Raw genomic sequence first — 16,404 nt, 5'->3', positions numbered from 1 at the left:
ATCTAGGCTGCATTGAAGCCCTGACCTTCCCAATAAGTCCTAGCTTTCCACACTGTGCAGGATGACAGCTGAGCAGTGTGGTACAGGGCTAATACTTGGGAAGGGATAGGTCTTGTGCATATTTTGCCTGAGTTGGTCAGGAACTACTATCCTCCCCTTCTCAGCCTTGTAAATAGTGAGGATTATGGGCATGAGCCACCAGCCTGCTTTTTTATTTTTAAATGTATGCTTGACTGTAACAGTGTATTACATTTTTTTAAAGACATGACAAATATTGTTCTAAAGTGCATGAGACATTTGCCAAGATTTATATATTGCAATTCATGCAACACAGAATTAGAAGTCTTATTTTAAAAAAATAAGTGAATGTGCCATTGGTATTCTCTTGATTTTTATTTCAAGGGTGAAGTTGGCCCACAAGGTTCTCCTGGGCCCACCCTGTTGATAGAACCACCTGACGCTAGTCTCTATAAAGGAGAAAAGGTAAGCCCCCCAGTTCATACATTACGTCGTAAAGTAGTGATGAAAACAGCTTCTACTGCTCACCACATTATCCTCGAAGCTGCCTTAACAGGCTGCTATTTGTGCTAAACCCTTGTACGAGTGAACATTCCATGGCCTCAAGTTTATCCAGCTGCTGAATTAGCAGACTGATCATAGACTGCTAAACTGTGCCAAGTCCTTCATGACACTGAGCCTTGTGAATATTGTTTTAATTTAAGGATGCGAAGATCAAGATAGTAAATGTGTAAGGCTGGGTACACAATCGATCTAGGGGCAAATATTAATTTCTCTCACTTCCAAAGCTGCTATTCCTGATGTCATATGCAATTCTTTTGTCTCTATGGGATTATTGGTTAAATCCATCTATTTTGCTCAAAATGAACCACTTCCCTCAGTGGCTACCTTTTCAAACTTGAACTTGTGATCCTGGTATCATGGTGAGCCACCAATGTGCCCCTAAAACTTCTCACATCCACCCTGAAAAGGAGTCAGGGTCACATGTATGCTTAGATATTAGTTGCTAATCAAATTCTTAAATTTCATTTTAAAAAGTGACAAAGGAGATGATTTTTAAGAGAAGGACTACGTCATGCTACATAATTAGAAGTGACCTTGGATTCATTGTGAATTTTAGGGTATAAAAGGACTTCCTGGAATGACTGGACTCCCGGGATCACCAGGACCCAAGGTAGTTGAAGTTCCTCTTTCTATTTTCATAAAATGATACCTCACTTCAAAGTCTTATTTTGTGCAATCTTTATAATTACTGTAAATGCTCATTTTTATCTATGTATAGATACATAGATTTTTTATTGTAATCCTATAGGGCCTTTGTTTTAAAAAATAATTCTCTCCATATGAGTTTCGCACAGCCCTAGCTTATTTTTCATTTTGTTTTTACTGTCTGTATTGGTGAACTCTTTTTGCTTATGGCTTCTAAATCTTGCCATTTTTTAAAGGGAGAATCTGGTATTGGAATAAAAGGAGAGAAAGGTCTTCCTGGATTCCCAGGGCCTCGGGTAAGGATCTATTATTTATGCCAGTGGATTTGATAAGACTGGATCTGTAATCCTATATATCCCACCATGGAGAATATCTCATGAGCCATGTGATAGAGAAATGTCTCAGGCATTCTTTCTGTTGACAGCATTTAGATGAAACAAACATGTAGAGTGCAGAAAGAATGGTGGCAGGTGGCAGGACTCTGGGAATCTTCTCTTTTGTTCAGTGCTTAGAATGGTGGACTTTAGCATATTTATTTCATAAAAACAAAGCACTGATGCAAGGGAAACAGCAAAAACCCACCATGTCAGGCCCCCAAGCCCTACCCCATATGTGTCAGTATGGGATGTCATGTGGTGTCCCGGAGAAGTCAGTCCACAGGCAGCAGGGACATCTGTCAAGCTGACTTGACTCTACATCTGCTACTGAATGGGGAAATATTAGATTCTAGGGTCATTTTTTTTATTCTTGAAGCTACACAGAGCAACCACTAATTTTCAGATCAATGTGATACAGTAATTTCAAAGATATTTAGCTAAATGCAGTTAGATATGTTAACGTTGAAAAAAAGACAAAAGGGCATTCTCTTAAAGAAAATTCATTATGAAGTAGTTGTACAAAGAGGTTACAATTCCATAAATCAGATTATGAAGCTAATGATCAATGTTACGCTTTGACTGTCTCACTCATTACCTCCTGACCCCCTATCCTCAAGCTATATAGTTCAAGTGTTACACAGTATACATTGAATATAAGGACTGTATTTGGCTACCCCTTTTCCCTCTACTTGTATGCTCTCCCGTTGCTCCCCCAAGCATGTTTCTACTTTCTGAAAAGTACCTTCTTAATTAAAGCTCTGGTGATGACATAATTTATCTGAATAAAGTGCAATATAAATTAACAGTACCAAAAAAAACCACATGGAACAAATTTATTTCCTTTAATTAAGCTTTTTTTTACAAACAAAACTATATATATGTATGTGTATATATACATATATACGGTAAGGTAAATGAAATGATCATGCATTTTAATACCCTTTATTTCCTCTAATTTCTTAGGGTATCCCTGGCTCCCATGGGTCTCCTGGTTTTCCAGGATTGAAGGTAAGCATTCCCCTAGTAAATGCAGGTCAGTATTATTCAGAAGTTGGACTGTTGCATGTCAGCCATTAATGTAACTGGAAAGGCAGACACATTCCCTTCGTGGATTGCAGAATTTAGCTGTGGATGCAAAAGCAGAAGCACAGCATTCGGGGGTACAACTCAGAGCAGTGTTAAGAGTTTGCAGACTCAGTGACCATGAGTATTCAAGTTAAATGAGGAGGAGATACTTTGTTACCCAACCCTATTCATTTGTTTTAAAATACATGTTTCTGCATGTTTGTAGGGAGAGCAAGGACGGGTTGGAGAACCCGGGGTATTCGGATCTCGTGGCCCAAAGGTAAGAAAGATAAGATCCATAAGGTAAAATTTTATAGTCCTATGTTAGCAAATGTATTCAAAACTTTCCACGGAATCAAAACATAACTTTTAAAAGAGCCAAAGTTAAATTTGTATATATCACTTGTACATAGTAATTAGACACAAGCCACACATTATGCTTATATTTATATTAATTTCCATACAAGCATGTTTATTTATGCTTGATAAACAATTATTTTGAAAGTGAATAATAATTTCTAACATTGCATGGGATTCAAGGATATTGAGAATGGCAACACAGGGTTTTAGAGAGAACTGTGATTTTTTGCTACCATGATATTGTTTTTTTCCTGTTTACACTGTGTAACTACATACTACACACGAAGTAGGGACAAACCATGTGGCTCTAAGGGGACATAATTAAGATAGTATTTTCATACTAGCATAAAATGTAGAGTGAGATCTTACAAGGTGAATAAATTAGTTTTATTAGTGTTCCATCTTATTGTTCATAGCCCACCTAAGAAACCTAGTAACTTCAGAGGTATTTAATTTATGAGCATGGACTAATTTCATTGGAATTCATATTTTTACTTTTGTGATGGCTTCATCGGTTCACTACTTATTTGCACGTGCTAATAAGAGACTGGAGGCATCTTTGCTTTTCCTTGAATTCTGCACAACCAGCCAGCCAAATCTTTACTTTTTAAAAACAAATGTGCTGTGGCTCCTCTATCATTTGTTTAATGTCAGATGAAACCATAACTCCTAAGAAAAGTAAGTGAATGAATAATTTTAGGGGGACCCTGGAGAACGTGGACCCCCGGGACCATCAGGCATTTGGGTAACTCCACCTGTTCCTCTTAAAGGTTTGTATTCCATTCAGTTCTTCCATAATTTATACAGAAATACGATTTGAGAGACCCAGGCTTCAGAGTTTGGTTTAGTGTTCCTGTAGCTTTCACATAATGCAGGCTCAATACATGAACATTAGCGTAAAGATGTGATTACATAGGTCAAGGTAGAAATATGCACCCTAGCTTGTATCTATTGGCATAAGTCGCCAAATTCTATTTGCTGTTATCTTTCAGAAAGTAGTTTTGTCATTGTTAAACAGTGTATGAGATCACGCGGCGAACTCCTGCCAAATATGCAAGGAGGTAGCCATCAGTGTCTGGGAGCTCTATTCAGTCTGTGGGTCAGCAGAGAAAGGACAGTCCAGGGGGATTCAGTCTGAGATACTCCATTGGAATTACGAGGAGGAACTAGCCATTATACACTACTGAACCTCAGAGAAGTTCTTGCGTCTGAATGTTACAATGCACCTAGGCATTTGTTTATTTTTGTCTTTGGCAGGTCCTACAGGGGACCCAGGCTATCCCGGCCGCCAGGGAGAAATGGGTGCTTTTGGACTGCCGGGTCCTCCAGGACCCCCAGGAATACCAGGCATAGCTTGTCCAGGTAGGGGTCTATTGCATTTAATGTGTTAGATTTCAGACATCACATGCTCCTCAGTAGTCCTCAACACTAGGTCATACATCATTTTTGGAATGTTTTAAGATAACTGATGCCCGATCATGAGTGGCTTAGGCCTGTACTAGCTACTAAGGATGAGATCCGAGGATCATGGTTCAAAGTCAGCCCAAGAAGGAAAGTCTGTGCTGTTCTTACCACCTATTAACCACCACACAGCCAGAAGTGGAGCTGCAGCGGTTCAAGTGGGAGAGCCTTGAGCAAAATGGCTCAGAGACAGGGCCCTGGCCTTTAGTGCAAGTCATCACAAAATGTCTGTAATCAGACCTGGAATGCTAGATTTTGCTATTCTAAGAGTACTTCTGTATTTCTAATATGTAGCCAAGGTTAAGGATCACTGAACAAATCCATCATTTATTTGGAAGAAAAACAGGTTCTTCAGTTAGCCAAACAGGAATATTATTTCTGTTAGCAACTTCCTTCAAACTACCACCTGTAGATAAGATTTGAACTGGAAACTGGGCACAGTGGCTCCCCACTGTAATCCTAGCTACTCAGGAGGCTGAGATCTGAGGATCACAGTTTGAAGCCAGCCTAGGCAGAAAAGTCCCCATGAGACTCTTATCTCCCATCAACCATTCCAAAGCTGGGAATGGTGGTATGGCTCTAAGTAGTAGAGTGCTAGCCTTGAGCAAAATTGCTGAGGCACAGTGCTCAGGCCCTGAGTTCAAGCCCCACAACTGACAAAAACAAAAAGAAAAACAACTTATGATCAAGATGTAAGATTTTAGTTCAGGTATACTTTTAAAAATCATCTAATCTTTCCACAGATAGAAACAAAACCATGAAACCTCTAAGTTACAGTGACGCCTGATGCAAAACTTAGGAAGGTTCACAATGCCACCTGGAGGGCAAATCTCTCTGGGAACCAGGATGGTTAGTGTTCCTCCTTCCATCAGCAACAGGTGTTTGTAGGATATTTTCATTCTGTGAACTGAGAGCTGGGAGGAGGAAAGTCATGAATAAATACGATTTGTTCCAACTGATTGTCATTGTTATATTTTCGAGAAGTCATAAGAAGTTTCCTGAGCTATTCAACTGCTAACTATATTTTTTATTACTTGTCTACAGATATAGCTTCCATTGTTTAGGGTCTGATAATCAGAATTGAGGAAAAACTTTGTCTAGTTAAATTTTCTTTAGATAGTATTCTTTCGGTTTATTTAACCCAGGAGGAATCGAACCTGGGTCTTTGTGCATGCTAGGCAAGCACTCTAGCCCTAAGCCAAACTCCCGACCCCCACTTTACTTTTTAAAAATATATATATTATTTGCCTGTCCTGGGGCTTGAACTCTGGGCCAGGGAGCTATCCCTGAGGTCCTTTTGCCAAAGGCATCACTTCCAGCTTTTTCTGTAACTAATTGGAGGTAAGAGTCTCACTGACTTTCCTGCCTTGGCCAACATTGAACTACAATCCTCAGTTCTCAGCCTCCTGAGTAACTAGGATTACAGGCATAAGCCATCAGCATCTAGCTCACCTTAAATATTTGAAGATTATCAACAATATTTGCCTAGAGCAAAAAATAAAATTCTGAGTTAGACACTTGTAAGCAAACCCCAATCTCATCATTGGTGGTCACTGCCCAGTATAGTGTAGTATAATGCAACACTTGGGAGTTTGTGACATGAAGGAGAACATTACAATTTCTCCTGCTTACAAGATATGCAATTGTAAGCATTTACTGAACCTCTTTGTACCTCAGTTTTTCTGTTTTCAAGATGGAGCCTTGTTAGGACTGGCAAAAGGTGTATGTCAGTTTTCCTACAATACGTCATGAAACATAGTAAAGATTCCTTGTGTCCTCTGTATTCTTGATAGGTGGCTTAAAATTGCTATGCCTTAATCTGTAAGGTATGAAATTTTCAGGTTTCTCTAAGGAGAAAAGGTAATATTTGCAAATACAAATGAGGTCCCAGGACACATGCACCCAAGAATAAAATCACTAATTTACCACCCCATCCCCTTTGCTACTTTGCTGATTACTGGCAAGTTCCAGTTGTCTGTTGCTGAACAAATTACCCCAAACCTAGTGGTTTGAAATAAAAACTACTTATAATTATCGCTCAATATTTCCTTAGTTTAGAGTTTAGAAAAGGCTAAACTGAGCATTTTGGACTAAGAGATGCGGGGATTTGAGATTTAGCTGTGGCTGGACATCTGTTTCCTCTCTCTCATTCAGTTTCAGACTCTCTCTAGGTAGATTCTGTTCTCTATTCAGGCCCTGGCAATGTCGGGGTGATCTTCAGGGCAATTGACTTGCTTATGTGGTGGTTCACGTCTCTAAGTACCCAAGTATTTTATGTCACAAAGCAGGACCTGATGCACTTTTATTACAGGGGACAGTTCAAGAGGAGGGAACAACATTCTGGTTCCAAAAATGTCCAGATTTGAAAGGAACTTGTGCAGCCAGAACTACTGTGAGGCTATGTTCGTGCAATGCAGTCTTCTACCAAAGACTATGGAACCAAACATGCCCCAGAGACAGGCAGTGAATGACTCAGCCAGAGACTTCCCATTAGATTTCAGTCAAGGACGCCAGCAAGAGGGGATGGAGGTCAAGAGCAAGATTTAACCTACTCATGAATTACTTGTCTACCTTGTTTGAATACAATGGATGTCTGATCATCCATGGCTTATGTGCCATTAGATATTGTATTCCATTCCTTGTGTGAATCAGTGTGCTTATCTATGAGGCAGAGGAGAACGTTAATAATTAAATGACTACTTTAGGTTCTGATTATTACAGAAGGAGAGGTCACATTCAAACTGGACACCTCTGAGCTTCTGACTCAACCTGGATACTATGAGAATTAAGTACTTTGTAGTCTAAGGAAATGATTATGTGAGTGTATGTTTTGATCTGTTATATGTGCCAATAGGTTTGTTCAGATTACTTTTTATTATCATTAAGGAGGAAATACTGAAAATAGGTTCATTTTAAGTAAACAAGATGTAATTTTGCCCTTAGGCTTTCTCAGGGCTAGCGCTCTACCACGTGAGCCACAGAACCACTTCCGGCTTTTTCAGTGTATGTGGTACCAAGGAATCTAACCCAGGGTTTCATGTATGCTAGGCAAGCACTCTACTACTAGGCCATGCTCCCTATCCTATTCAGTCATTTTTAAGCAGTATTTTTCTTGTTTTTATGTCATGCAATGTGTTCAGATGATTATGATATAGCTTACACTTTCTAGTTAGAAGTCTGTCTAGTAGAAAAGCAAACTTCTGAAATGTGGCAAGTTTTCCTTACATGTTTTATTTTTAGAAAATTATTATGTTGATGATACTAGGGTTTGAATTCAGGGTCTTGTGCTTGATGAGTGGGCAGGCTTTCTACCTCCTGAGCCACGCCGCCATTCCCTTTTGCACTTGTGTCTCACTGTATTCCCAAGCTTGTCTGGACTGCACACTCCCCTGTGTTGTTGGAATGACAGGTGGGTGCCACCGCACCCAGCCACTGGCCTTCCTTAGGAGCTAGGGATATGGAGCACACCACTACACACAACCATTGATGGCAGTGGAGTTTGGCAATCTATCTACCTGGGCCAGCCTCAAACAACTATCCCCTGGTCTCTGAGCACTGTCTTTGAGCTTTCTCAAGGGTAGTACACTACCACTTGCGCCACAGCATCACTTCCAGAGTTTTCTGTGAGGAATTGAACCCAGGACTTTGTGCACGCTAGGCAAGAACTCTACTGCTAGGCCAAACTCCCGACCCTTCCCTATCACTTTTATGCACTATCATCAAGAATAGTTTCCATATATATATATATATATATATAATAGTTTCCATATATATGTTTCCATATACATATATATATATATAAATTTTTGTCAGCCTGGGCCTTAAACTCAGGGTCTGAGCACTGCCCTTGGGCTTTCTCAAGGTTAGCACTCTACCACTTGAGCCACATCACCATTTCTGGCTTTTTCTATGTATGTGGTACTGAGGAATTGAACCCCAGTCTTTGTGCATGCTAGGCAAGCACTCTTACCACTAGGCCAAACTCCTGGCCCCTATTTATATATTTTTGACACCAAAATTTTATCTAAGCCGGGCCTGGTGGCTCATGCCTGTAATCCTAGCTACTCAAGAGGCTGACATCTGAGGATCATGGTTCAAAGCCAGCCCAAGCAAAAAAAAAAGCCCGATGAGAATACAATCCCCAATTGACCACTCAAAAGACTGGGAAGTGGAGCAGTGGCTCAAATGGTAAAGTACTGTCCTTGAGCAAAAGAGCTCAAAGACAGCATCCAGGCCCTGAGTTCAAGCCCCGAGATTGATTAAGGTGAAACTGTATCTATTCATGGCATTGTAAGTTGTAACATGAGCACCACGCTCTGATGATGATCATAATTATCATTTCTACAGTGTGTGTGTGTGTGTGTGTGTGGTTAGACCGTCAGTCAAGCTCTCTCCTTTTAGAAACATCAAGTGTATAATTTAGCATTATCAGTTATCATCCCCACTGGGCTGCATGACTTCTCCAGAGCTTCCTCCTCTGGTCTAATGGAGACTTTGACCCATATGGCCACTGTGTTTCTCCACCATGGTTTCACTGCCTGCTTCTGCGAACTTGATTCCTTGAGCTTCTAGGTCTGGCTTACTTCACAGAGCACAGTGTCCACCAGCTCCGTCCTGGGCCCTTCAAGAGAAATACAAAATTCTGTGACCTAAAGATGCCTATGCTGATTTCTTCCTTCTGCTGAATCATTTACTCCACGAGCATTTGTGATCCTCATTCTCCATTTCTCTTCTAGGCTTGATGGGGCCTCCCGGGCCACCAGGGTTCCCTGGTCCCCCAGGCCTTCCAGGGTCAGTTGGTGTACCTGGGAGACCTGACCTTGCCCCTGGAAAACCAGGGCAGCCAGGGCCCCCGGGCCTTCCAGGAGCACCAGGGCTGTCAGGACCCCCAGGATCTGATGGTAAGGTGTTCCTCATTCACGTGCAAGTGCAGTTATGGTGAAGTGATACACACATGTTTTAAAGCTGTACATTGCTAAGCTAAATTAATAACCAATTCTTTTATAAATACATTTGGAGCTGGGTGAGGTGGCTCATGTCTATAATCCTAGCTACTCAGGAGACTGAGATCTAAGGATCCCAGTTCAAAGCCAGCCCGGCTACTAAAGTCAGTGAGACTCTTATCTCCAATGAACCACTAGAAAACCCGATGTAGCACTGTAGCTCAAGAGGTAGAATGCTAGACTTGAGCTGACGAGTTCAGGGATAGCGCCCAGGCCCAGAGTTCAAGCCCCACAACTGATGGAAACAAAACAAAACAAATAATCAGTGAAAGTATGTGCCATTATTTACCTGGGAGTATGAATGATGGAGTTTGGTAAATTAATAATTTTCAGGGTTATTTGTGAGTTATGTCTGGTTTAAGGTTCCTGTTGTCCTCTAGAATTTTCCAAAAGGTAACACCCACTCTTACCTAGGCAATTATTTCCACACATATGTCAGGAGCTTTTGTTACCTGTTTCTGTATTGCCAATTAACAGGCTTATACCACATTATCTACTGACTTTCCCCCACAGAAGATGAACTTAATGCTCATTCACCAGTGTACATGTATACATGTATCATTCCCCCAACTTATTGAGAGACCTAGTGTCATGATTTTGATTATATAAATATTCAGTGCTTATATTGAACAGTTATGTGTTACTCTCTGACAGAGCCACATAATCATATATGTTTTATTATTGTATTTACTTTTCTCAGCACCATGTTTTCGAAATCGTCTTGCTTTCTTTGTGGGTTTTCTTGGTTTTCATTGTGATTTTTTTTACCTCAAACTACCCAGAGTTGTGTGCAAATGACCATTTTACACACTAACCAATTAAACATTCCAGAAGTATCATCTTATTGACTAAATCTTCCCTGGAACTTTTTAACATTCAAATTCCATCAGATTGGACTTAGAACTTATTGCTGAGATACAGTCTTGAGATTTTCTTTCACATTTATCCTCAGAAGTTCTTTATCCTTTCTCTTTTCTCTTTGTCTCCTGTCTTTTTATTTGCTTGTTTCTTTGTTTCATGTAACTCTTATTTCAATGGCTATCTGTTCTATTTCTGAGAAAGAGTACAAATGAGGACATAAAACTGAGGGCTCTAATTCATCTGAAAATGTCTCTATCCTACTGTGCAGTTTGATTAATAGCTTGGCTGAATATAAAATTTTAGAAATATTTTTCCTGCATGATTTTGAAGGACAAATTTTTCTATTGTTTTGTCTTTTTCAGTGTTGCTACAAAACTTCAAAACATAGATACTTGAGATTATTTTGTCTGTTTTTCTTCCTGGAAACTTTTAGGAACATTTCTTTGTAATCACTCTCATATATTTCACAATGGTTTGCCTTTATGGGGGTACATTTGTTTTACTTTGACACATTCAGCAATTTCAATTCAAAATGTATCCCCTCATTTCTGGAAAATTTTCTTTGGTTATATCTTTGAAAACATTCTTTCCGAATTCCTCTCCTCCCTTCTTCCCCTGCCACTACTTTTGATCTCATTCTGGACTTTCTATTAATTGTGTGTTTGCATATGCATGCATCGTGCCAGTCATAGGGCTTGATATAAGAGCCTTGGTGCTGTCATTGATTCTTTTCACGCAAGGCTAGCATTCTACTACTTGAACCACAGCATCACGTCCAGCATTTTTGGTAGTTAATTGAGGTAAGTATCTCATGGAATTTATAGCTTCTTTGTATTAATTTTCTAAGCCAGTCACACAGTGATTGAGGGGTTGAAGTTGATGGGGAATATATTTTATACAAGTAGGAAAAGTATATCACAGTGAAACCCTCCTTTTACATCAATATATATTAATAAAATAAATTTTTAGAAAATCTGTCGACTAGGCATGGAAGTGTACCCCTGTAATCCCCAGCACTCGAGAGGCTGAGGCAGGGGTATTATAAATTTAATGCCAGCCTTGGTTACATAGCAAATTCCAGGCCAGCCTGGACTGCATTAAGGCCAGTGAAAGCATTGCTGTTTTAAGACTTCAGGTTAGAGTTAACTCACATAACTGCATTATTTGAAGTTGCAAATAAAAAAGCTTATGAAAACAGAAGAAAACAAAATAGGAAACCTTCCTATTTTGCATTTTAATCTTTATTGTTTACCCTTTATTTATCAGTAACTTTTGGGAAGATTTCCTTTTTCCAACTTAACTCCATCTTCTAAATTTGCAAATTTCTGTACCTAATTAATCATAATTGACACAGATTTTTATTGCTAAGGGTTTTCTTAATGCTATTGTGTTCTGTTCAGGTTTCAGGGCTTAACACCTTGATTAGCTATTTTGACTCTACATTTTTTTAAAAGTTTACTTCTTGCTATATTGTCTGTTTCCTCCGGGTTTTGAGGGACTGGATTTGGGGGTTTGCTTGTTTGTTTGTTTGCTGCTATAATTTGGGGAAAGGGTTAAGTGTTTGTTAACCCAGTCGTCCAGTTTTGAATCTATCATTCTGTAATTCTCATTCTATGCCCTAAACTCTAGGGCTAATTTCTAATATAATTCCATATTTTTCCAGCTTTCCTTAGGTTCTCTCCTTTTTCTATTTTGTTCTATGGGACAAAGTTTATATCTTTTATTCTCTTGGGATTTTTGGAGAATATAGAATTGGTTGCTTGCATTTTATCTGTGGTCATTATTCATTTTTGGGGTTTTGGGTTTTTTTTGTTAATGTGAGAATTTAAGGAGGAAATGTCTATGTCATAGACTGACTCTGGATTTACGCTATTATTGTTGGTGATTTGTTTTGTTATGGTACTTCTGGTTGGCATATACTATCTTATTCTGTATGCCACAAATTTGGGGCAGAGATTAAATTTGACTTTACCAGTATTTATAATTGCAAAAACATGCCATTATATGCACACATATACTCTTTATATCCTAGATAAAGTATCCTGAGGGAAGGAAAAACAATATATGGGCTATGAGGGGAAACAAAGGAGGTAGGATGTGAGCACAAGAGACTCATGTTCCACGGGAGACATTAACTGGAGCAATGTAATTCTGTCTATCACCCCCTCCCACTGTACAGTGATACGTTGCAGTGGGTACCCTGGACCACCAGGGATAAAGGGCACAATGGGTCCACCAGGAAGAAGAGGCTCAAAAGGAGGGAAAGGTAAGTTCATATCAAAGGCACAATTTCTAAAGTAACCATGTGGGAAGTACTGGGATGCAGGAGGTAACATTTCATTCAGACCCCTTTCTCTCCTTGGTTACTCCTTATGAATAATCTACTTCACAATGTGCTGTCATGTGATCAAGTCACCAAAAACTCACATCCTTGTCTCTTCCAGCATAAAGGCAATGCTACATGAAGTGGTGACTTTTCTGACTTTTCCTGATTCCCTGAGAACAGTAGAGAGATGGGGAGAGATGTCCTGTGATTGCTAGGTGTCCAGGGCTCTGTGTTTTTGTTCTCTATAATTTTCGAGCCTTTCTGAACAACTGAGTCAGGAACTAGGAGAATGTAGAAACAGCTGAAGCTTGGGACTTTTCCAGATTATTTGGGGATTAAAAGTCCTGATGAAGTATGATTCGTTTTTGAGAGATTGAAGTTTTTGAGCTGTAGGTATATTTTAGATATGAGGCCCTTGTCTGTTGTATGGCTAGTGAAGATCTTCTCCCACTCTGTGGGCTTTCTGTTCAACTTGCTAGCTATGTCTTTTGCCATATGGGAGTCCTGCAGTTTAATGCAGTCCCATTTGTCCAAACTTTCTTCAATTTGTTATGTTTCTGAGTCTTTATTAAGAAAGTTTTGACCTGTGCCAAGGAGTCCTAGTGCATCTACTATTCCTCCTTGTAAAATCTTCACAGTGATACACACATTTTTAAAGCTGTACATTTCTAAGCTAAATTAGCAACTCAAATTCTTTTTACAAGTAACAATTGGAGCCAGGCACAGTGGTTCACGCCTCTAATCCTAGCTACTCAGGAGGCTGAGATCTGAGGATCATGGTTCAAAGCCAGCTAAGGCACTGAAGTCCATGAGACTTTTATCTCCAATTAACCACTAGAAAACCAGAAGTGGGGCCGTGGCTCAAGGGGTAGGGTGGTAGCCTTGAGCTGAAGATCTCACTTAGGTCCAGAGTTCAAGCCCCATGACTGACCAAAAAAAAAAAATGTCCTGATGACTAGAGCACATGCCATAATCTATGTTCATATATTCTTTTGTTTCCTTGATTATTCAAGGCTAATGTCACATATACGTATTTATTTCCTCAATAGAGCCCAAGTACTTGGCAATTCTTCAGTAGGATTAAATATTAGCTTTTCAAGATGTGCTTATCACACAAAATACTTCATTTGTATGGAAACTCTGGGCCATTTTACCACCCACACAGACCAGGCCAGGGACACCATACTAGGTACTCTGGACCCAGTGCTTTACTTGTAGTAACCTTTGTGTTCTCTGCTCACAGTAGTGGTTTGTATACTAAAGTTCCTATTTAGGGTTTTTGAGTGGGAAAATGAGCAAAGCTTGCCTTTTCTCTCTATCTAGGAAACCAAGGACTCTGTTTCTGCATACATGGCCCCATAGACCCCCCTGGCCCCCCAGGACCTCGTGGGAGGCAAGGGAGTAAAGGAGACTTAGGAGTCCCTGGCTGGCTTGGAGAAAAAGGTGACCCAGGCCCACCTGGTGCTGAAGGATCTCCAGGGACCCCCGTGAGTAATTTCTACCAGTCGTAGTCTTTCTATGGAGACAAGACAGAAATAGAATTACTATACCTCTTTGGAATTATTGTATGTATGACATACTCCATGTTTTGAACCAATATATAATGCAAAAATAAATGTTCCTATTCACCCATCCATGACTAACTCACGGAATTAACCACTATTCACTGAGTGTTCCTGGTACTGTTTCAGGTGCAGGGACCAAATACAGCCTCTGTCTTCTTGAAGCTTCAGAAGGAACACAGACTTTGCCACAGACAAATGATCAAATGCTAATATGACAGGGCACTGGTGGCTCACATCTGCAGTCCTAGCTATTCAGGAAGCTGAGATCTGAGGATCATGGTTAAAACCAGCCCAGTCAGAAAAGTCCTTATGATTCTGATCTTTAATTAACCACCAAAAAACCAGAAGTAGAGCTGTGGTTCAAGTGATAGAGTACTAGCCTTGAATAAAACAGCTCAGAGACAGCGCCTAGGCCCTGAGTGTGATTCTGTCCATATGATTTCTAAGCACTAACTTTAACAGTCAGGGGCTAAGCTCATACTATGGGGTACTAGATGAGGAAATGAAAGAGGAGGAGAAAAGAGAAGGAAAAGTCAGGGGCAGGGTGAAGGGAAGAGTAGACAGACAGAGACTCTCCCCTCCTCAAATACCTTATTTTATCTTCTGGCTCCCAGTTCTACACCCACAGATTGGAAGGAAAGTAGAAATCAGAAAAGTAGTCTTAAGTTCTGTGTAGCTTTTTCTGTGATTGAAGGAAGTCATCCTTCATTGCCTTAGCATGCATGTGTTCCCTGAGGCTTCCTAACAGGCCTTTGGGCCCCAGAAACCAGCGTGGCTTCCAACCCCAGTCCTGACATTCCCAAGGGTGTGGTCTTCAATGTGTAAGATTTGAGTGGAAAGAAGACAGAGCGATTAGATACACATGAATGTCAAGCGTGTTGACTCATCCCAATCAATTGAATGTGCTACTTTTTTCTTTCCCACCAAGGGAAAACCTGGTACCTTGGGAGCCCCTGGCCATAAAGGAACAAAGGGTGACATGGTTGTAGCAAGAGTAAAAGGTGAGCATGAGCGATTGCTGAGACCTGTGACCTCTTTCAAATGGCTTATGGATAATTTCTTGAATTAATTTCCCCTGTGACCAAAGATCAATGCTCTATCATTTGCAATTGTTGAGATTGCTTAAAAATTATTCCCTGCCCTCCCTAGAGTGGCGGGAATGCTGAGCCTGAGTACCTCTCTCTCTTACTTAAAATTGCAAATGCTCCCTTTGTCCTGGATTCAAATCCTTAAGGTAATGAGCTTGTGTTTGAAACAAAATTTCCTTTCATTTGCCTTCTGTTTACTTACTTCTTCATAGTATCATGTGCTGTACAAGAATATTTTAATTGTAAATGATGGATGCTTGGGTGAAGTAGGTTGGGGGGAAAAAAAAGTAATGCAACAGCTTAACTAAACCAAATGTGAAGGAAAGGCATGGGGTTGTTCAGGATCTCTTGTGAGGGACAGGAATCTCTGAGCCACAGCTTTTGTGGATCCAAAGAATTTTGAAGGGGGGATGGGACACATGTGTCCAGGAAGCTCCAAGTTTGTACAGTCAGCAATGAAGAGAGTTTTGATTTGTCAGCTTAGGTAGAAAAGTAATTTCAGAAAAAGTGGTTTCATTCAGAGCAAGACACCAATTGTGCATCCCCTGGGGGGGGAATGAATGCTGTGATACCACCTCAGGCAGTGGAAGGTTCTGCAACTGGTAGCTCTACCTCCTTGCTGGAATGGATAAAGGGGAAATTCACAAATGAAATTTGATGGATTTGATGATTATCATTCTCCCTGTAATTAACTGAAACTCCAGAAAACTCCACCAAGCTGCACAGAGTCGATGCTATTGTCTTTGTCTGTGCTCCTCTCTTTTCTTCTATATTAATTCCTTGCTGATAAAAAGCTTAAGCAGCTTTTGGCCTCTGTTTCTAGGGATCAAAGGAGAAAGAGGACCTGATGGGCCACCAGGATTTCCAGGGCAGCGAGGACACCATGGTCAAGATGGACGAGGTGGAGAAACAGGAGAGCCAGGACTCCCTGTATGTACCATTCTCCTGCAGTAGAACTTCAGTTTCTTCTGTGATCTCATCTTTCTCCTTCCTTCACCTGTGTCCACCTATGGTTGTCTATGTCACCAACATGCTGTCACTAGAGGCCTTTTAGCTCTCTGCAATCAAACA

General features: G+C 40.3%; 1 protein-coding gene across 1 annotated transcript in view; it reads left to right on the top strand.

The window, feature by feature from the left end:
* The window catches only part of Col4a4 (collagen type IV alpha 4 chain), a 101,317-nt gene that overhangs the window by 33,799 nt on the left and 51,114 nt on the right, over window positions 1-16,404 (top strand). The window contains exons 12-23 of the mRNA XM_090354940.1: window positions 403-483; window positions 1,139-1,192; window positions 1,464-1,523; window positions 2,568-2,612; window positions 2,896-2,949; window positions 3,730-3,799; window positions 4,287-4,391; window positions 9,227-9,391; window positions 12,534-12,620; window positions 14,004-14,167; window positions 15,174-15,246; window positions 16,157-16,263. Coding sequence (XP_090211066.1) covers window positions 403-483; window positions 1,139-1,192; window positions 1,464-1,523; window positions 2,568-2,612; window positions 2,896-2,949; window positions 3,730-3,799; window positions 4,287-4,391; window positions 9,227-9,391; window positions 12,534-12,620; window positions 14,004-14,167; window positions 15,174-15,246; window positions 16,157-16,263 — 1,065 coding nt within the window. The remainder of the gene's footprint in view (window positions 1-402; window positions 484-1,138; window positions 1,193-1,463; window positions 1,524-2,567; window positions 2,613-2,895; window positions 2,950-3,729; window positions 3,800-4,286; window positions 4,392-9,226; window positions 9,392-12,533; window positions 12,621-14,003; window positions 14,168-15,173; window positions 15,247-16,156; window positions 16,264-16,404) is intronic.

This window comes from Megascapheus bottae, chromosome 21 (assembly GCF_031878675.1).
Source record: "Megascapheus bottae isolate mThoBot1 chromosome 21, mThoBot2.hap1, whole genome shotgun sequence".
Taxonomy (NCBI): domain Eukaryota; kingdom Metazoa; phylum Chordata; class Mammalia; order Rodentia; family Geomyidae; genus Megascapheus; species Megascapheus bottae.
This window is presented reverse-complemented; position numbering and strand designations above follow the sequence as displayed.